At 35.3% G+C, this 22,245-nt stretch overlaps 1 protein-coding gene across 1 annotated transcript in view; it reads right to left on the bottom strand.

Moving 5' to 3' along the window:
- Positions 1-22,245, bottom strand: part of URI1 (URI1 prefoldin like chaperone) — a 61,736-nt gene that overhangs the window by 33,501 nt on the left and 5,990 nt on the right. The window contains exon 2 of the mRNA XM_074314978.1: positions 3,005-3,039. Within this exon, the coding sequence (XP_074171079.1) occupies positions 3,005-3,039 (35 nt within the window). The remainder of the gene's footprint in view (positions 1-3,004; positions 3,040-22,245) is intronic.

Genomic DNA, 22,245 nt, shown 5'->3' with positions numbered 1-22,245 from the left:
GCAAGTGACAGAATTCAAATGCAGGTCTGTGACTCCAAATCCCATGTTCTTTAGGAAAGAATTTAAAAGATAAAAAATTACCAATAATCTACAAACAGAATAATCAGCCTCTAGTGGATCAAGCATCATATCCACATTTTATGAGAAAACAGTGTGTGGATTTTATAATACATGATTTCCTGAGTTAAGTAAAAAGGATTATAAGAAAATAGTTGCACTAAAAAAATTTTTAATCTTCACTAAATTGAAAATCACTATTAGCTCTAAATGTGTATAAATTTTCAACTATTAGGATCAAACATTTCCTTTTTATCTGTTATTAACAAAACAAATACTATAAATGTCTAGGTCACCAAAGTTCTGGGAATTAATTTTCTAGAAGAAATTTTGAGGGGCAGATCCTGTTGTCCCAGGCATTTTTACTCCTACTTTTTTTTTTGTACAAATATTTTTACTTCCTGTCCTGTATTTTTTTTAAAAACTAAGATTTTTGAAGCCTAGAATATTCATTACTTGTCCTTTAAATAATTCTTTAAAGGTGCACAAACAAGCCTAAACATCACTAGCATAAGAATGCTAAAAAACCATGTCTTTTGTTGTCCTTATTACATTAGTATGTAGCCATAAAGAAGGGGAGCTTAGCTCTACGAATTGCATTTTAGACAAGGCTACCGCCAAGGGTTAAAAAAGAATGAAAGGCAACATGCTTTTAAAAGCAGTGAGTGAGACCCCCTTAAGAATGGCTCCAGCCTCTGCTCCGGCTTTCCAGCTCTCCGCAAATAGCACAAAATGAGTGTGATTTCCCTGGTTAGTGTCCGACTATGAATTCCTCCATGGCAGGGTCTCACTTCCAACAGCAGCATAATACTGGCATATGGTGGGAACTCAATCACTGTTTATGGAATTACAAGAATAAAACCACCACGAGAATTCCACAGTGCTCCTCCCCCTTAGCGATCCCCTGGCTTTCAGAAGAAGGGAGACACTTTGGTTTCAGGGTTTTAATATAATAAACTAGTGAGTTCACTGGCCATTTAGGTTCTAGCAATATCAGATCCTCACAAAAAACAAACAGAAACGTCTCTTTCCTGGGCCATATGAGAAATGATTCAGAGGAAACAGCAAATTTGAAGTGGCAAGCATTATATATTTTAATTTGCAATGTACAGATACGGTGTTACACTCGTTTCAGACATGTAGGTAAATATGCTTTTACAGTGCGGAGCGCTGTGGAGACCTGGCCCCTGAAGGTCACGTGACCCTGCCCTGCCATGAAGGGCACCTTTCCGTCTGTCCGCGTCACGTCTGTCGTCTGTCAGTGTCACCAGATGCGGGCACTGCTGCAGCACGTGTATGCCAATGTGTTATATATACAATTATAAACTAAAAGTTATACATAAAATTCAACTGAATGTTTATATATAAATTATGCCGATTTGGTCTTCATTTACTCAGACATTTATCAAGTGCCTAGAATGTGCCAAGCACAGCAGGAGGTGCTGTGGCTGAAAGGAGCAAACACATGCCCGTGAGCCTTCAAGGATTCTCAGTCTAATAGGGAAAGACTCACAAAACAGACCTGAAGCAAGTGTTATTCACACATTTGTGTAAATTAGTATCTGTTCTGAGTGAGTCCAAGCTTTTACTAATTTCCTGAATTCCTTACCAAAACCGACAGAGAGAAGTCCGCATAATAAGACTTCCCCTATGAATAATTTGTAAAATGCTTCACTTTGACCTAATTAGCCAGGGTGGGGGTGTGAGGGGGAGTGTAGTTCTTTGGCCAAGGACTTGCATTTCAAGTTTTAACTTGGATTGAATGTATAATGAAAAGCGAATGGGCCGTTATAGAAACGCTGACAGACACCAACAGTGCGTTTATTGAAAATTAATGAAGTCCCGGAATTTTTATTTATAAAGTGGATATTATTGGTTTTAGATGATTTTCCACAAGCCAATAGTCAGAATGTAATAAGATGATGTGTACAGATTACACCGATTTCCACTCTTATCCACTGCTTGCAGCCTATGTGCATTTGAACCAAAAAACATTTGATATACACTAACTATAAATTATTTCCTTGGAGATCTCTCAGGCATGAAGAAAAAGCCTCTTAAAATAAATTTAAAATATTATATGCTTGGTGGTGTATAACCAAAGGTTTAATCTCACCACCAAAGGGGGCAGTAACCGTGATTTCGCAATAACCCTGCAGACAATAATCAAGACAGCTCCTGTTGTTCTCAGAGTCAACCTTCGTAAACACAGCATGGATAGACTGTAATTTGATATCTGTAAGATCAACAGCTCGACCGCATGACAACTCATAATACGTATAAGATTTGATTCACTACTCAATTGAGCGTTTTCCTCAGAAGACATGGGAAAGTGTGTTCTTTACCAAGCACTGTCCTATTAACTAAAGATTAGCAAGTTGAAATAGACGTGATAGATAAGCTTTCTTCCTCTCTGCACTTGGAAAAAGTACAGGCCACAAAGCAAGCTCTGAGATGTAGGCAATTGATTATATTTTCCAAACATCAGGGAAATGTGCATATTTCCATCATTATTTTAAAACAACTGATTCCAATTATTATTCTACTGTAAAATACAAGAAATATTCCCAAATAGAGTTATGATTAGTCCAGCTCAAAAATGTCTCATAATATCACTTCATAATGATATTAATATTATTCTAACTTAAAAGAAAGGAAAAAAGAAGGCAATTAGAATAAACACAAATGGTGACCCAACTTCAGGAAATCATGGAACATGAAATTCAGTAAACAGTGAAAGACAATATAAATTAGTAGCAAAAGAATTCAAATTGCAGATTACTAGAAGAATTCAACTATGGGGTACAAAAAAAATATATATATATATATACACACACACACACACACACACACACACACACACACACAGTACATACTTTATTTAAACCCAAATAAGTGACCTCGTCAGTATTTCAGAAAGGTGATAATAAAAGCAGCTTTCACTCACCAGTGCTGGATTTTCTCTTGGCAGCTAGTGACCACCTGTCATGAAAACAGATAACTACTCATGAAAAAACAGGGATATGCACAAGCTTCAAAATCAGTGCATCAGAAAACGAGAACAGTGGCTTTACAGATTTAACAGCATCTCAGTATACATTTTTATTTGTCAAATGCACGGAGATGTGAATGTTAGTTTTGAAGCAGCACACTTCATCATAACCCTCTAATGCAGGCTGATAACTGCAGAACAAATTACAGCTTTCCAATTCCTACTTTGGTACAAAACCCGCTTCATAACTATTAGATGACACATGATAGAAGATAACTAGTATTTTGTACAATCTACAGACCTGTTTTCAATGTTGTATGTTTTGTAGAATACACAAATGTTACAAATAACAAAAACCACTGTAACATCCACGTTTCATCAGTAAAAAAAAAAAATGACAGTAGTGAAAATATTTTATTTTGTCAGTATATATCCAAATGTTTTCACCTATAATTTTTATTCTGACGCATTAAAAATGAGTTCTGTGATATTTTTCTACAACATTTTCAAGAAGAAATACTTGGGATAAAGAGATGCTCTGAACAGCCCATTTGTTCCCCCAGTGAATTATTATAAAATTTTAAGCATTTCATAGCCAGTTTAAACTATGCTTATAATACTAAAACAATAAAATTAAGTACACAAGTTATTTGTTTCCCTTAGAGATATTTCAGTAGATTCTCAAAATGCTCAGAAAACAAATAAGAACACTAAGCAACAAGGGGGGAAGAAAAGAACATTTGAACAGCAATTTTTAAAATGACAGTTTTCAAAGATTACTAATCATCTGTTTTTAAACTGTCCATTAATAAAAATTTTAAACAATAATCTCAAATATTGTAGCACCACTTTAGAGACAGAGAAACTAAGGAATAAAGGCCAAAGGGCTTAATACAAGGCCACATGCAAAAAGCCAGCAGTAACATCTGGTTTGAAACACACTGCTCTAGTTTACTGTTCTAAATACCGAGACTGTTTCTTGTACATGCTCCATGTTTTAACCAAAAATCACAAGAATGGGAGGAGGGCTGTCACTAAATTTCTCTCTTATAACATTTAATTCCTGCAGTAAATGTCCTCCTTCGGGACATTTTAAATACTAAGGCAGCAATCCTGTAGCAAAATACATGCTGTAATCAGATACCCAGGCATACTACACATTAGCTCAGCATACAAAGTCCATCTCAGAATGAAGATCTCTCAGTAAGTATCAATCACACAGCAACACTTAATAACAGTGGTAATACATAATAGAGTACTGGCTTTACATCTGGAAGAGCCAGCCTAAAACTACATCAATCCATTTCATTGTTTCAGATTTGGCAGTAATTATAAAACAGACAAACAGAATTAAATGTAAATTGAAAAAAAATCTTCATGAAATCCTTTTTTATAAAGTTGCTATTTAACACCCCCATTCAAAGATGAGACCCAAAAACAGGCAGGATGCTTTCCAATCCCAATGCATGTGTTTCCAAGCATGAAGTGAGCCAAAAGCACAAAAAGAAAAGCCCTGCAAACCGTAAGAGCAGAGTGTTCATTAACCTCTACATGATAATCCTGTCGTAGCTGCATATTAACTAGTTACATATTCATAATCATTTACATTATTTAAAGGACCTTCGATGAAATTGTCTATGCAATATCCATTAGTGACAGTGTTAAAGGTTATAGAAGATAGTCTACTTAATGTTTCCAGGAAGCCTTTTTAATTAGTAAATATGTAAATTTGGCACATATGCTCTGTATGTTTAAAAAACAAGTCCCTGGTAGAATGGCATGTATTCTTTCCATCATCCCCCCCACCCCCGCCGCCCCTGTCTACTCTCCACTTTGTTCCAGCTATTTTTTCCCCAACCCACCCTCCCTCGCCCCTTCTCGTTCCTAAAATAGTCTCCCAAGAATAGATATTCAAGGATAAAACAACAAAAATCTATTTCATAACTTACAAGAGAAATATTCACTGCCAAAATATTGCCCTCCATTAAAATCTTTATTAGTTACATGTAGGGTTTGGCACAAGAGACTTTTCAGTTAGGCATTATTCAATTGTGGGCTAGATATTTTGAGAACCAAAGAAATAAAGGAAAAGGTGAAAGAGGCAGGCATGAAATGAAAATAGCCTTCTCAGGGTATGTCTACAATTACCTTTGTTTACATGACTTACAGTCCACCTACTTCCAAAAACACTTGAAACCAAGCAGTTGTATTTATATTTTGAGATATCTTTAGTTTTCTTCTCTTTTATAGCAAGTTATTTTAAAAATTAGTAAATTTCTACAACTTAGCTACCAAGGAAAATTTTAGAAGGAAGAAAATCTTATGATTCAAACCTGAATCTTATTTTTCTGTGAAGTTAAGTAATTCCAAATAATCTTATTTCCTCTGAAAATGGACTTAGATTAATTCCTTTAAATATTAAATAAAGTGACCATAAGATAATGAGTCTGATTCTATAAGCAACTCTTGAAAACCACAGTAAAACAAAAACATATCATTACTTTGTTGTCCTTCACCAAAGCTTATTTTTTTTAAATAAGGTGGATATCAAAGAACAATATTAGTTGTTTTGTAAGTTAAACCTGCCAAAACATGCAACTATTACTCCTAAAGACAAACAAATCTTACTGAACTCCTTTTATTAAAAGAATTGGTTAGCAGGCTTCAACAATTAAAATAACTGACCTAGTAAATTCTTTCATATAATCGCACTTAAAGCCAGGAATTTATAAATAAAATATGTACTTAGGTACTAGCACAGCACAAGACCATAGTAAAGCAAGGGGCCTATGGGCTGATTTACCACTTTTTAAGATACATTCTCTCATTAAGTCTTTACCAACAACTTGGTAGTAAGTCATATGGTACTTTCTTTATAACTCAAAATTGCCCCTATCCTAAGAGTAATAGCAGCAGAGTTTTGCCAAGACTTCATATGCTCAAAATCAAGCTGTGAACAGTTCAATAAGGCAGGCTTTTACCTCTTCTTAAAGAGAGGAAACCTGTGTTCAGAGATGAAGTAACATACACAACGTTACACAAGTGCCCAAGAACTGGTAGGAGAGAAAGGCAGCTTTCAAAGCAGGTCTCTCATCTCCAGGCCCGTACCCCCTGTACCAGGCAGCTTCTAAGCGTCACGCATCTTACTGGGTAACCGAAGAAAGGCAGCTGTTTCCATCTGAAGTCTCTCTTAGAACACCGCTGCTACCTCTCCCCCACTGCTCTCAGGAACCCAGGCACACACAAACGAGCCCTTGCCAGTAACGACAGTAAAGTAAGCAAGCTTCAAGTCACCAATTCACTAACGACAATCCTTATTCCAATGCCTCATACGGCTCCTGGCCCTCTCAAGGCAAGCAACTACTGTAAGAATGAACAACAAACTTCCCAAGTCCATTTCTGCGCGCATTCACGCGTGGTGCCTCTGTATGCGCGTTTAGGGGGCGGGAGTAGTGGGCCAGCCCTGTAACTACTATCACATCTCCTCCTAGTTTTAAAGCACTCAGAACTAATCGAGTTAGAGGTATAGGATGACACTGACAGACAGCCCACCCAGCAACCTCTTTTTCTTTACATCAGCGGTCAGCTAACATACATGCACATTCTCTTACAAAGGGTTAAAGTAATATTTGATAAATTTTAGAATAAAGCACATGGAATACAAGAATAATAATCCCTTTGCTGTTTTTCCTCAGAAGTGACTTTTTAAAATTACTTTATAAAAGAATGATTTCACATACATTAAGATCTCTGTTCCTTATTTCCACTTGTGCTATTTATTTTGGAAACAGTCCACTAGGGGGCATCAGCCATGAGATTTCCATGTTAAATACAGAGCCACATTACACTGGACTGGAGCAGAAACCTAAAAAGGCACGTGTGCAAGTCTCAAGTGACTTCTCTCAAAAATGCTTCACTTCACTTCTAAAACTCTTGTCACTGTATTGCAATTGCAATTCTTCCTGTGTTGGTTAATGTATAATAACACGCCGAGGCCCTCACTAATCAGAGCTGTCTGCATTGACACGGTTTGCTTCTCTTGCTAGACTATGTCTGCAGGACATATCATACAATTTCGGGTTTTAACGCTGCTGAGTCAAAAAGGAAACAGTACCCGCGGTGACTACAGCACACTGATACTGGACATGCACTGGTTTCTGACAGTCACTTAAACGGCTGAAAACAATTTTGTAAAGGACACACTGTCAATTAATTAAATAGATATGTGAATGTCATTACCGAAGTACGCAAGAAGTGTACTTGAACAAAATTAGTAAAACATTACAGGTCTTTTAAATAAACCTCTTTGCAAAGAAGGGAAGAAATGACCACAGGTTCCTAACAGAAAAAAATTGCAATAAACTGTAATACACTGAGCGTTTCTGTGTAAAAATTTTAAACAAATTTACTTTCCAAATACGCTGAAAAGCAAAAATACCAAAACTGCTAGCCAAAGTTAATTCCAATTATATAGAGCCTCTTGTTAAAACACTTAAATGTTCTTATTCAAAAAATGTAGCTAAAATGAAATCAAAATAAGCTTCTTAACCTTACTTTTATATTTAGCTCAGTTTTCTCCTACATAGGCTTCTAACATGTTTCTAATATTCAAACCCAGTCCCGTTTTACACAAATATTGACCTGTGTGTAACATGCCTGTGAAGCTCTCCCCCCAAAAAACAATTCATTAAAGACTAAATACAAACAATAGAGTGTGCGGAGTCACAACATAGTGACACTGATGAAACCGAAGAGAAAGAGGCCATTCCAGGGAGAAGGGGCAGGGGGAGACCACTGCTTCCAAAGGAACAGGACCAAGAGTCGGAGCTAGAGGTAACCAACAAACATAATGGAAATTGAAAAATATAATAAAATCTTAAAGCGCTGAAAAATAACTGAAAATCTGTAATTACACACACAGCAAACAGATCTTCCAACATAAAGGAAAATAAAAATATTTCACACAGAAACAGAATCCTGCACCAGCAGATTTTTCCCTGAAAGAAATACAACAGGTAATTATGAGACATGATGAAGGTGTTAGTCAATGCTAAGGTGGTAGTCACTGCAATAGGTCAGTGTATCAAATCAACACTGTACAGATAAACATACACAATGGTATATGTCAACTATATCTCAATAAAGCTGGGGGGGGGGAGAAATACTACAGGGATTATTCAGAGCAATGCAAATGCAGAAAAAACTAAAAAGCAACCGTACAGGTAATTTTAAAAAATGTAAAGATGAATCAATATTGATCATACAGAATGATTAATAAAATGCTGTGGCGTTCAAAACACATAGGATTAAAAGCATGAAAGCAACAAGGCAAGCGGTGGGATGGATAAATGAATGCATGTTGTGATCTCCAGGAAAAATTTCCTGAGTAGAAAGAATAGTATAAAAAATACAGTATAAATATATAGTATATTTAGTGCTAACAAATATATAAAGTATGGTACTAAAGTACCACAGGAAAAAGAATGTATAATGAACAATAGAGGGAAGAAAATACAATAAGGTGTATTTGATTAAGTCAAAGGAAGGCCCCCAAAAAAGCAGAGAAAAAAGAACATAAAGGTAGGTCAATAGACCCACAATGAGGTACCATTTCACACGCACTAGAATGGCTAGTTAAGAAAATGTATTAACAAGTGTTGATGAGGATGCGGAAAAATTTGAACTCTTGTACACTGTTGTGAAATGTGAAATGGTGCAGCCACTGTGAAAACAGTATGGTGGTTCCTCCAAAATTAAACACAGAATTCCCATATGACCCAGCAGTTCTACTTCTGGATATATACCCCAAAGAATTGAAAGCATGTTCACAGCAGCATTATTCACAAGAGGTAAAAGGTGAAAGGAAGTAACCCACCCATGTCCATCAATGGATGAATGAAAACAATATGTGGTATATACATACCGTATTTCCCTGAAAATAAGACCTAGCCAGACCATCAGCTCTAATGCATCTTTTGGAGCAAAAATTAATATATAAGACCGGGTCTTATATTAATTTTTGCTCCAAAAGACGCATTAGAGCTGATGGTCCGGCTAGGTTTTATTTTTGGGGAAACACGATTATATGTTTGGGGAAACATATTATATGAGATCGGGTCTTATATTATAGTCAAATAAGACCAGGTCTTACATTAATTTTTGCTCCAAAGGAAGCATTACAGCTGATAGTCTAGCGAGGCCTTATTTTCAGGGCAACATGGTATTATATAATATAAGACCGGATCTTATACTAATTTTAGCTCCAAAAGACGCATTAGAGCTGATTGTCTGGCTATGTCTTTTTTTCGAGGAAACACAGTAAGTACTATGGAGAGGCAATTCTGATATAGTCTATAAAATGAATAAACCTTGATGACATTATACTAAGCGAAATAAGCCAAGTCACAAAAAGTCAAATACTGTATGAGGCCACTTATATGAGATATCTAGACTAGTCAAATTCATAGAGACAGAAAGTAAAATGGTACTTACTGGGGGAATAGGGAAGGCGGAACCGGGAGTTATTGTTTAATGAGTAGTTTCAGTTTAGCAAGATAAGAAAAAATTTTGGAGATGGATAGTGGTGATGGTTGCATAACAATGTGAATATACTTAATGCCACTGAACTATACACTTCAAAATTATTAAAATGATAAATTTTATGTTGTGCATATTTTATTACAATTTTTAAATAAAAAGTAAAAAGTCAAGTTGAAAGACGACAGAGTGAAACTATATCCATAATTCCATTAATTCCAATGGAATTAATTCCAATTCCATTAAACAGAAATTGACTAAATATCTTAGATAAAATAAACAGTTGTCCAGACTGAATTTTTAAAACCATAGTTATATGCTGTTTCTAAGAGACACACTTAGAACACAAAAAGGTTGAAACTAAAAGATAGAAAAAGATATATCATGAAAAGAAGCAAAACAAAATAAGCTGATATAACCATATTATTATTTGACAAGGGAGACCTAAAGGCAAGAAGCACCACTACAGATAAAAAAAATTTCAGAATGATAAAAATGTCAATTGACCATTATTACAGTCCTAAATCTACATGTACCAAATGACATAACTTCAAAATGCATAAAGGTTGAAAAAATAGACAAAAAGATAAATACAAAACCATCGTGGAGATTCTAAATCTCTTAACTGGTAGAATTAGAAAACAAACAAACAAAAATCAACAAGGATATCAGATACTTCAATACCACATTCAATCAACTTGGGCTAATAAACATATATGGAACTCAAAAGCTGCAGAATTTATATTCTTTCCAAGTAAATTATGGAATATTGACAAAAATTGATCTTATACTAGCCATCAGGCAAGTGTTAAATTTGTTTTGCAAAATGTGTTCTCTGACAAGAATGGAATTAAATATGACAATAGAAAAGCAGAAAATACTCAATTTTGTAAATTAAGTAACATATTTCTAGATAACTGTGGGTCAACAAACAAATCACAACAGAAATTAGAAAACATTTTAACTGACTAATACAAATAACATAAAATGTGTGGGTTATCTAAGGTAATGATTAAAGAAAATGTAAAAAAAAATGTGTGTGTGTGTATTTTAAAGAAATATATATATTTTAAAATATATATATTCTATATATATATATTATAAAGAATGGTAAAAATATGTGGCTTTTTCTTCTCTAGTAGCTTTCATCTCAAGAAGCTAGGGAAAGAAAAAAATCACAGCCAACAGGGAATTTTTTAAAGGAATAAAAAGATAAAAGCAGAAATCAAAGTAGAAAGCCAATTTACAAAGAAAAATCAAAGTCAAAAACTGGTTCTTTTTTTAAACAGATCAGTAAGATTGATAAACCGCCAGGAAAACAAATTAAGGGGGGGAACACATACAAATTGCAAATAACAGACATTAAAAGGAGGATGTCACTATCAAACCTACAGATATTAAAAAGATAAGGAGCTAGTATGAATAACTCAAGGCCAATAAATTTGAAAACTTAGATTAAAAGTGAAAATTCCTTGAAAAGCACATTTCCAAAACTGACACAAATAGAAATAGAAAATCCAAACAGTCCTTTAACTGAAATTGAGTCCATATTTTGAAATACCCAAACAAGGAAAATACTAGACCCAGACAGCTTCACTGATGAATTATTCCAGACATTTAAGTTAGAAACAATACCAACAGTATACAAACATTTTTATAAAATACACAAAAATGTGAGCTGTTTCATGAGGCCAGCATAACCCTGAAACCAAGAATTAACACAGGCACTACAAGGAAGGAAAAAATTACAGACCAATATCCCTTATGAAACTGTCAGCCCCAAAAATTAATGTGCCTGTTAAGAAGGACTTCCGGTGGCTAACTGGGCTCAAATTTATAGTCTAGTAGTGACTGCTAAACAGCAGCTTCTCATGCTCTCTGCGCTTCAGGGAAAAGCTGCACTGAGCTGCCGACCTCCTGCACTGTGCTCCGGCCCTCTGAGCCAACCCTTATAAAGGAGCTCCTAGGCTTGTAAATCAACCAATGGGCTGAAGACCTGCCCAGGCCAACTGGGACTGTGCAGCTATATCCTCATGTGTATCTTCACCGACCAATCGCAGTGACTCCATGCTATTTGGACCAATCAAACTGTGAGAATTTAGTCTTCATTTGCATAGAAATGGGCCAATCAGGGAGGGAGAGGGGGAAGGCAGGCATTCTTCTCTATATAAGCCAGCTTCACCTCTGTTTCAAGAGCTCTGCTCTTGAGCTCTGCTTCAGAACTCACCTTAATATGAAATGTAATATGGCAATATATAAAAAGGTAAACACGTCATAAGCAAGGGGTCTTTCTCCAGGAATGCAATGGGTGTCAGTATTTTAAAAAAACAAATTAATTCACCACATTAATATGTCAATACACATAGAAAAAATATCTGATAAAATTCAACACCCATTCATGGTAAAAGTAGCAAACTAGGAATAAGAAAACATTTCCTTATTTTCATACAGAGTACCAAAAGCCTACAACAAACATCATTTGTAATGGTGAAGTATTTAAAGCTGTTCCTGGGATATGCAGACCTGGATAAAGAAACTTACTATTACTACTTTTATTCAACACTGTACTAAAGGTCCAAGGTCATTAAATAAGGCAAAAATAATAAAATAAAAGCCTAAGAAATGAAAAGAATAAAACTGTTACTCAGACAACATGACTGTATATAGCTATACACATACTATCAGCATATAAAGACAAGCAATTTGAATTCAAATAAATTTAACAGTCAATACACAAAAATCAATTATATGACTACATGCCAACAAAAGATAAAACAGCAAATAAATTATAAAATGCAATAAAAATAAATATCTAGGGATAAATCTAAAACATGTGTAAGATGCATATACTAAAAAAAGCCAATACAAAAAGAAGTTATGAAAAAACTGAATAAATAGAATGATATACCATGGTGATGGATTGGAAAATTTAATATTGTAAACATGTCAATTTTCCCCAAATTGATCTTTAGATTCAATGCACTCCAAGCAAAACCCCAGCAGGTTATTTGTGAGTATTGAAAAGCTGATTCTAAAATATTCATGAAAAAGCAAAGGGTCAAGAACATTAAAGTCAGTCTTGAAAAAGAACAAAACCAGAGGAATTTTACTACTATATATCAAAACCTCATAAGAAAGTATTGGTACAAATATAGGCAAATAATACACCAAAACAGAAGAGAAACAGAAGTACACATACAAGATCACACAACTTTATGAAAAAGACATAATACACATGGAATTAGAGATACGCCTTCGGAACAAGGCTTGCGTGCTAGGAATATGAGCAAAATTCAAACAGACCAGCCCTAACAAAACCCAAAACCAACTCTCACCTGAGTTACATTGATCCACTGGTACTCGGCTGCTAAAAGAAAACTTAACCCCTCTTTGAATGAAGGTAACATCATCTAGAGTCTCTACAATTTTTCATTACAATGTCTGGCATCTAATAAAAAATTACAAAGCAGTCTATGAAAATAAGCAGCTGATGACAAACCAAGAGAAAAAAAAATAAACAAAAACAAACCCTCATTTGATTTATACACCTACAGATACTTTATTATTAAAACATTCATGAAAATAGAGGGAAGGTTAGAGATGTCAATAGAGGGTCAGAATCCATTTAAAATACCAAACCACAAATTCTAAAGCTAAAAAATAAAATAACTGAGATTAAGCTTTAGTAGATGGGTTTACTAGTAGACTAGATAGAAGAACCAAGGATTAGTGAACAGGAATACAGGTCAATAGAAGGTATCTAAATTGGCATACAGAGTAAAAGGAGGCTAGAAAATACAGGAGAGAGAGTAAGAGATATGAGACAGTAAAAATGTCTAATATATGTACATTCAGAGTACCAAAAATAGAGGACAGAGACAATGACATAAAGCCAATATTTGAAGAGTGGATAAGAATTTTCTAAACTGACAAAAATCATTAAATTACAGATTCAAGAAACTCTACATATTCAAAGCAGACTAAACACAAAGAAAACCACATCTAGGCACATAATAATCAATTGCTTAAAAACCAAAGATGAAGAGAAACATCCAAAAGCAGATAGAAGGGGAAATACATTCAAATTCTTCAGGGAAGAAAACAACAAGACTGAAGAAAAACTAACAGAAATGAAGAAAGTCAAAAGATAATGGAATGGCATCTTTAAAGTGTTGGGAAATTAGAACTACCAGCTTTGAATTAAATAAAAGTTAATGTTTAAAATAATAACCTAATATTTTAAGGGGTTAAAAACACATATAGAGGTAAAATATATGACAACAGCACAAATGAGGGAGGGTTAGTTAATGAAATTAAACTAGCAAAAGATGATTTGAATAATTTATCAGTGACAAAATTTCAGAAGAGCAGTGAATACTTTCCTACTAATTTGAGGTAGGCTATAATAAGGAAAGAATCCATATTGTAATCTCTAAGGCAATAACTAAAAGGAAAATAAAAACCATATAACCATATTGCTGAGAGCTTAAAATAGAATATAAAATATTTTATTAACAAAAAAGAAAGAGAAATACAGAAATAAAAACAAATTTGACAAGTGGAAGATATATGGCAAGATGGGTAGAGTTAAACCCCAACTAAGTAATGGATGAGAACATTTAGAACTAATAAACAGATATACCATGCTCACAGACTAAAACTGCAAAAATAAAAGCACAATGAGGTAACATCAGAATGCTAACAGTTAAAAGTAACATTTAACTGAAAAATCTGACACATTATTTTTCAAGTAAGAGCCTAACTGAAATACACTAGTGGTCCCTTAGGACAGAAGGTATGTATCATATGGAAAGAATTGACAAGATTTAGGAAATCAGTGGTCTGAGATGATTCAGCGCAGGCTGAAAACATTCCAGCTTGAATGGAGCCAGCCAGTATCAGGATGAGGACATATAACACTTGGATTAGGGACGAAGATGATCACCTCACTTTTAGTAAATGAGACTGAACTGCTTGTGGGCCATCCAAGCAAAGGTGCCTTCCGAACAGACAACATGTCTGGGCTCTGCGCGAGAGCAGAGGGCATAAATGAGCAGAAGAGAGAGAACTTGAAGAGTGAAAAGAGACGACAGCCCAAAATGGAAAGTACAGAGATTACCAAGGTTTAAAGATGAGATGAAGAAACTAAAGAGACTAAGTAGGAACAGAGAAAGTGGTAGAAACACCAGAAAAAAGCATGCCGTGTTGCTTTTCAATCAGTTCTAATGCATCTTTTGGAGCAAAAATTAATATAAGACCCGGTCTTATTTTACTATAATATAAGACCAGGTCTTTAATATAATAATATAATACAATGCAGTACAGTACAATACAATATAATACAATACTAGGTCTTACATTAATTTTTGCTCCAAAAGACACATTAGAGCTGATTGTCCGGCTAAGTCTCATTTTTGGGGTAACAGGCTGTGCTTACCATTAACATGTTTCCTTACAAATCTGTAAGTCCCTTCAGGCAAAAAAGATAACCTGTGTATCACAGTCTACAATGTAGGACAGTGCCTGGCAAGTAATTCAGTGTTGTCTTTTTGTTCTTTGGGAAAGCACTCATTTGCAGTAACTTTCTTATTACTCAATTTATAATATGAAATCAGAGGATTAGGAACAGACAAGCCCAGAGATTAAATGGGATGCTTTTGCTATACTATATTGGGATCTCTTTAAAAACAAGCAAACATAGTATTTTCAACAGAAACATATTTAGGGTATTCGGCCCCAAAAACTACGGCATTATCTTAAGTTACAGTGAATAAGTGCAGAGTGGCCAGAAATGAACCTGGAAAGCGACAAGTCAGACAATACAAGGGTCTCACATCACATTTTAATGCCCCTGAATTTTATTCTAAGTACAATGGGAAGCCACCAAAGGATTATGAGGAGAGTGATAAAATGACATAAATTGATTTACATTGTTTAAAAAAATAGCTCTGGAAAAAAGGTAGAAGGGGAACAAGAGTGGAGCCCTAAAGAATAGCCAGGAATTAGTGCCTCCAGGTAAGAAACGATAACTTGAAAATGTCAGTGGAGGCCCCAAAAAACAGCAATTCAAGCAACTCAACACGCTGCTGTCCAGCCTGTGAACATCCCCTTCTAGCCTTCTTACCTCTTTATTTATCAATTTATTTATTGTAAATTAAATTGAGAGTTGCTGTTCTTTGAGAAAGTAATCATAAACAGGGCTTATAAAGCTAAACCAATTCACCCTTTGACCCAGGAATCCCACCTCTAGTTCACCTGAAGTCACTTCACAAATGAGACACCTATGCAGAGCCACTCACTGAAGCATTACTTGTACGTCTAAGAGACTGAAAACCAGGAGCAGCTGGATAGCTCAGTTGGTTGGAGCGCGAGCTCTCAACAACAAGGTGGCCGGTTCAATCCCCACATGGGATGGTGGGCTGCACCCCTTGCAACTAAAGACTGAAAATGGCAACTGGACTTGGAGCTGAGCTGCGCCCTCCACAACTGGATTAAAGGACAACGACCTGGAGCTGATGGGCCCTGGAGAAACACTGTTGCCCAATATTTCCCAATGAAATTAAAAAAAAAAAATTATCTGACTGGTTAGTGCAAAAATTGTAATATAGAATTGTGAATTAAAAAAAAAAGAGAGAGACTGAAAGTCACCAAGTGCCCATCAGTCAGATGCTAGCTGAATATGCAATAACATCCCCACACAACGGCGTGCTGTGCAACTGGAGAACAGGGGGAGGAAGCTCTCTGAACCAGAGTAATTCCCAGGTGAATCACTTAATGAGAAAAACAAGGGCCAAGATATACCCTGCTTCCCCGAAAAGGAGACCTCACTGGACAATCTCTAATGCATCGTTTGGAGCAAAAATTAATATGAGACCCGGTATTATATTATATTATACTATAATTATAGTAAAATAAGACCGGGTCTTATATTAATTTTTGCTCCAAAAGACGCATAGAGCTGATTGTCCAGCGAGGTCTTTTTTTCGGGGAAACACAGTAGTATGCTACATTTTGTATAAGAAGGTGGGAAGGGGATAAAGTAGCATATTTTAGAACTTATTTTTAAACAAGAAACACAGGGAGCATAAACTAGAAATTAATGAAAATGGTTATCAATGGGGGCAGGCAGGAGCAGGGATGGGAATGAATTACCTCAGTATACCTTTTGATATATCAGGGGTGCCAAAAAAATGTATACACATGACTTGTATTCATCTTTTGTTATCGGTATATATTGAGTATTACAATTTTAATACATTCCTTCCCTTTTTTAAAATGTCTATACATTTTTTGATATCCTCTGTAGTTGTGATTTTAACCATGTAAATGTTTTATGTATTCAAAAACTAAAATTAAGCCATCAAACTAATTTTAAAAAGCAAACACTAAAACTGAATGCAAATAGAAATTGTATATCAAATCCAAGATATAACCACGGAGGGAAAAAAAACCACCTAGTAATTCAAGTTAACTTTTGAGATCAATACCCTAACTGCACACCCCAAGGCAGTTAATTCTATAAAAACAAATGAAAGTGCAAAGAATTTTGGAACTTTGCTTCATAGGTTTGCTGTTGGCAGTGTAGTCATGTAGTAATTCTGGAACTATTTGGTGTATAATGTAGGACAGAGCCAATGAATAAATATAGAAAAGCCAACGTTTTCACTATAGAAGAAGGGAGATTCAAATGTAGATTGGGGAAAAGCTAAGGAAGAACGCTGTGTGATGGATCTGAATGCAAACTATCAGAATCCATTGAACCCAATTGGAGTTTTTGAATTTCTTTTTTGAGCTGTTCTAACTATTTGCAAGGATTGGCATTTCAAGACTTCTTTTTTAGATGTCTTGCAAAGAATGAGAAAATTCACTTATTTAAAAAAGAATAAAGTTCATTTTGTCAAGTTAATTACTATCTGAGCACAGTAAACCTTTCTGTAAGGCTAAGCTATGGTACAGGAATCCTAATGCTTATATTTTTCCTACATCTTGTTATTTCATCACCCCAGATGATTACTCACCTATTATTCCTAACTGCTTAAAAAAAAAAAAAAACTATATAAGAAATGGAAGAATCATGGAATCACCTAGAAGGATAATACAATCAATAGTGAAAAATCATCCTTCAGTTTTCCTACTGTATTGCCCAAAGTACTGCATCATCTTTCAAAAATGTGTAAAAGACTGGAGACACCCATCTTTGTAGACTATTTCTAGCTTTCAAACAGTTGACAATTCAGAAATTGTCACTTTTGGCCCATAATGACAAGGAAAAGAAAAATGACAGAGGAAGACACTTTGAAATTACAAAACAAGTCAGAATATAAATGTTGACCCCCACTGGCCAGTAGAATTTTCTTTGATGATGAAACTCCCCCAAATCAACACTGTCCAATGCAACAGCCAACAGCCACATGTGGCTACCAAGTGCTTGAAATGTGCAAACAAAATCTTAATTTTACTTAATTTTAATTAATTTGAACTTTAAATTTAAATTTAATAGCCACATGTGGTTAGTAGCCACCATATTGGATAGCACAATGAAGGTAGTGAAAATGATAATATAAATTTACCCTCAGATTATGAGTCTTCAGATGACAATAGCCTAGATAAATTTTCTCAAATTCAACAATCAATGAGCAATATAGAAAATTAACTCAAAATGGACCAATGACATAAATATAAGAGCTAAAACAAAAAACATATAAAACACTTAGAAGAAAACCCAGGTGTAAATCTTAATGACTCTGCATTTGGCGATGGGTTCTTAGATATAACACCAAAAGCATGAAGAAAAGAAAAATTACATAAACTGGATTTCATCAAAATTTAAAACTTTTGTGCATCAAGAAAATGAAAAAATAACTTATAGGAGAAAATATCTGCAAAACATATATCTGATAAGAGCTTAACATCTACAACATATGAACAACTATAACTCAACAACAAAAAGATAATTCAATTTTAAAATGTGCAAAGGAATAGACAGCTCTCCAAAGAAGATACACAAATGTCCAATAAACACATGAAAAGAGGCTCAACATCCTAGTCATTAAGGAAATGCAAATCAAAAACACAAGGAGATACCACCAAACACCTATTAGCATAGTTATCAAAAACGTGGAAAATATGTGTGGGCAAGGATATGCAGATGTTGAAAACCTCACCAATGCTGGGAGGAGTACAGAATTGTACAAAAGCTGTGGTGAACAGTCTGACAGTTCCTCAAAATGTTAAACATAGAATTACCGTATGACTTGGCAATTCCACTCTTAGGTACGTACCCCAAAGAACTGAAAACAGGGACTCAAACAGATGGATGCACAACAATGATCACAGCACCATTATTCACAACAGCAAAAGGTAGAAACCACCCAGGTGTCCATCTACAGATGAGTGGATAACCAAAATGTGGTGTATGCCCACAATGGAACATTATTCAGCCTTAAAAAGGAACCAAGTTGTAATACACCAACTTCTTAGTTGTAATACTATGACTATTAATACGACAACTAATAGCCATAACATGGATGAACCTTATGCGACATGAAATAAGCCAGTCAAAAAAGGACAAATATCGTAGGATTCCACTTATATGAACTATCAAGAATTGGCAAATTCAGAGAGACAAAAAGTAGACCAGAGGTTACCAGGGCCTCAAGAGAGGGGCAAATGGGAGAGCTACTCCTTAATGGCTACCGACTTTCTGTTTGGGGTGATGAAAAAGTTTTTGAAACAGTGGTGATGGTTGCATAATAACAAATGTAATTAATTCCACTTAAAAATGGTTAAAATGGTAAATTTTATTTTATAAATATTTTATCACAATAAAGATTGTTGGAATAAAAGATCTCTAAGTTGTACTGCTTTTTCCACCCTACAAGTTTTTAAGTTTCTTCAGGTCAGAGATTAGCAGTGGGGTGGGTGACGCTGAGAGCTAGAAATGAGTTTTAAGGCAGAAATGATGAAGTGGTTTACCTTTGTACTTCCCTAAGTCCTGGAACAAACCATGCCAACTGGAAAGACAACGCTACACAGCTGAATACAGTGGATGTTGAATAAAGGGTGACTGACTTGAATGAGGGGGAAAAGTATCAATGAATGAACAACATACTTCTAAGAACCGAAAAGAAATAGGGTTATTCCCATCCAGTCAGTCATTCAACCAGACCTGCATCCTGTAAGAGCCCGCGACAAGAGCCTGGACTGCCCTGTTCTTCTAGAAGGACATGTGGCAGTACCCTGACATCTCTGACAATATTTGTGCACAAAATTGACTTAACACAGAGGACTGCTATGTTTACACTCTTATTAAAATAGCCAATAAAGTTGTTTCTCACTATTCCTCATTCTTACTTCTGTAAATATTTGTAAACATTACTTAAAAAGTCAAAGGACCCCTTGGAGTGAGATGGTAAGTGGTGGTCACTATTTCTCCCGGCTACTGAATTGAATACATTTCCTCAGCACTGTCCACTGAGCGGGCCTTGATGCAACACCATCCCAGTGGCAATGGGTCCAGATCTTCTTTCTGAGCATTTCTCATTAAAAAGAACCAAAGCTCTTTGAAGAAATAGTGAATTTCAGGACTAAGGCAAGAAAACTAGTACAAGGTAAGCCAGGGACACGCGGTACCAGAAAGCAAGGTAATGATCACAGAACGATGGGATGTGCCAGAAGGATGCAGGAGCCAGCTTGAAGGGGCTCCCACCGGCCACACGTAGAACAATCTGAGCGTCAAAAGGAATAATGACAAGTTATAACATGCTGAATTTAAAAAACAAAAACAGGAGCTTACAGTAATAGTAAAAGGACGACAGACGCTCTTCATTACAGAAAAATACCAGCTATAAATAGATGCTAGAAAATCACTAACTGCAAACACCAATATAGTCCCTGACTTAGGCAAGAGTCATGCACGGTAACGGGTGGCTGGGGAAAACGATATTTACAGTCTTTGGGTATTATTCCCACTTAAAGTTCTATTCCTCACACAGGGAAGAGGGGCTTGGATAGTGCAGAGTTCTGGCAGGTACCACCTTAACCAAGTAATCAGCGACACCAGTAGCAGGACAAAGTAACACGCGTTTCCTGAGGTGATGCAATAGGAAGTCATCATCATCTATGTAATGTTCTTGCCAAAAATGTTTACCTTTGTTTCTTCATTACATTCATCAGACCTCTCCAAATCATGGGGCATTCTATAAGAAAACTGTCGTAAAATCTTCAACTACCAATTTCAGAAAGACCCAAAAAGGCAGGGGGGTTGTTTAGATGAAAGAAGACTAAAAAGGTAAGGCAGCCAAATCAGTCTTTGATTGGACCATGGAATAAAAAAGAGAATTAGAAAGGCCATCTTTAGAAAAACTTGAGGAAATTTGAAAATGTTAATACTATTATTGTGTGTGTATGTTCATTTCTTGTGTGCCAGAGAAGATATTGTGACTATGCAGAATAACCTTGCTCTAAAATGATATGTGCTTCAGTATCAGGGATGTGATGATGCCTGCAAGTTACTTTCAAGTGATTCAACAAGAAAGTACTAAGGGATATAAAGAGAGAAAGAAAAAGCAAATGGAACAAAATATTATTGATGACTCTAAACTATTCTTTCAACTTTTCTGTTGTTTCAGTTTTTCAAGACAAACAGTTCTAGCTTAAAAAAAACACTACCTTAGGACAGACTAAAATGATTGAGACTCGTCAATCTGGAGATGAAGGCAAGAATGATATAAGCTCAAAGATTCTTAAACGCAAAATGAGAACGCCAGACGGGAGAAGAAAATGAAGCAGTCCCGGCCAAATCCCAAGCTCTGCGCGGTCCTTCGCCCCTTCTCCGCCAGCGTTTTGGAGCTGTTCTTGTCTTTCGCTCCAATCGGCAGAGGCCTAACACAATGAAAATGGAGTCTATTCCCTCTTGAACACTGTATCATAATGCTCATTAACAATTTCCAAACGACTAAAACCAAAGTTTTTTTCATGGCACATGACTGACACGATACTAAGTGCTAACAACAACAAAATTATTCTAAAATAAAACTTACAAGTAATAAGATCTGAAATTTCATCTCCTTACAAAATGTATCTTTGGCTATAAGCAAACTTATTCTTACTTTACTGCTCTTATTAAAAAAAAAAAAAGGAAAGAAAACTTCAACACTAGAAAGATCAAATACATTTTCTTCAATAAATTACTTATAATTACTCAATTTAAAAAAAGTATTTTCTAAACTTCACCCATTTAGAAAAACTATTAGCTAACTAGGAATTAGCTAATAAGGAAATGTCCTTAATCTGATAAAAGTGAATACAAAAATTATCCACAGTACACATACTTGATGGTGAATTTTTTTATAATAAGTTTACCACTAACACCCACTATCACCATTTCTGTTGCACTAGGAATTTGACCCAGTGCAAAAGATAACAAAAAGAAATAAACAGCATAAGGATTGGAAAGGATAAAATAAAGGAATCTTTAGGAATCACAACAAAACATACACTACCAAGTTTCAAGATGACTTAGAAAGCTGTAATAATTAGTTCATGTTTGGTTTAAGACAAATAGGCCAATGGAACAGAGTCAACAAACAGATCCACATCTATAGTCACCCAATTTATGACAAAGATGGGAATACAGTGGAAAGAGGATACTATTTCCA

This window comes from Rhinolophus sinicus, linkage group LG11 (assembly GCF_036562045.2).
Source record: "Rhinolophus sinicus isolate RSC01 linkage group LG11, ASM3656204v1, whole genome shotgun sequence".
Lineage (NCBI taxonomy): Eukaryota > Metazoa > Chordata > Mammalia > Chiroptera > Rhinolophidae > Rhinolophus > Rhinolophus sinicus.
This window is presented reverse-complemented; position numbering and strand designations above follow the sequence as displayed.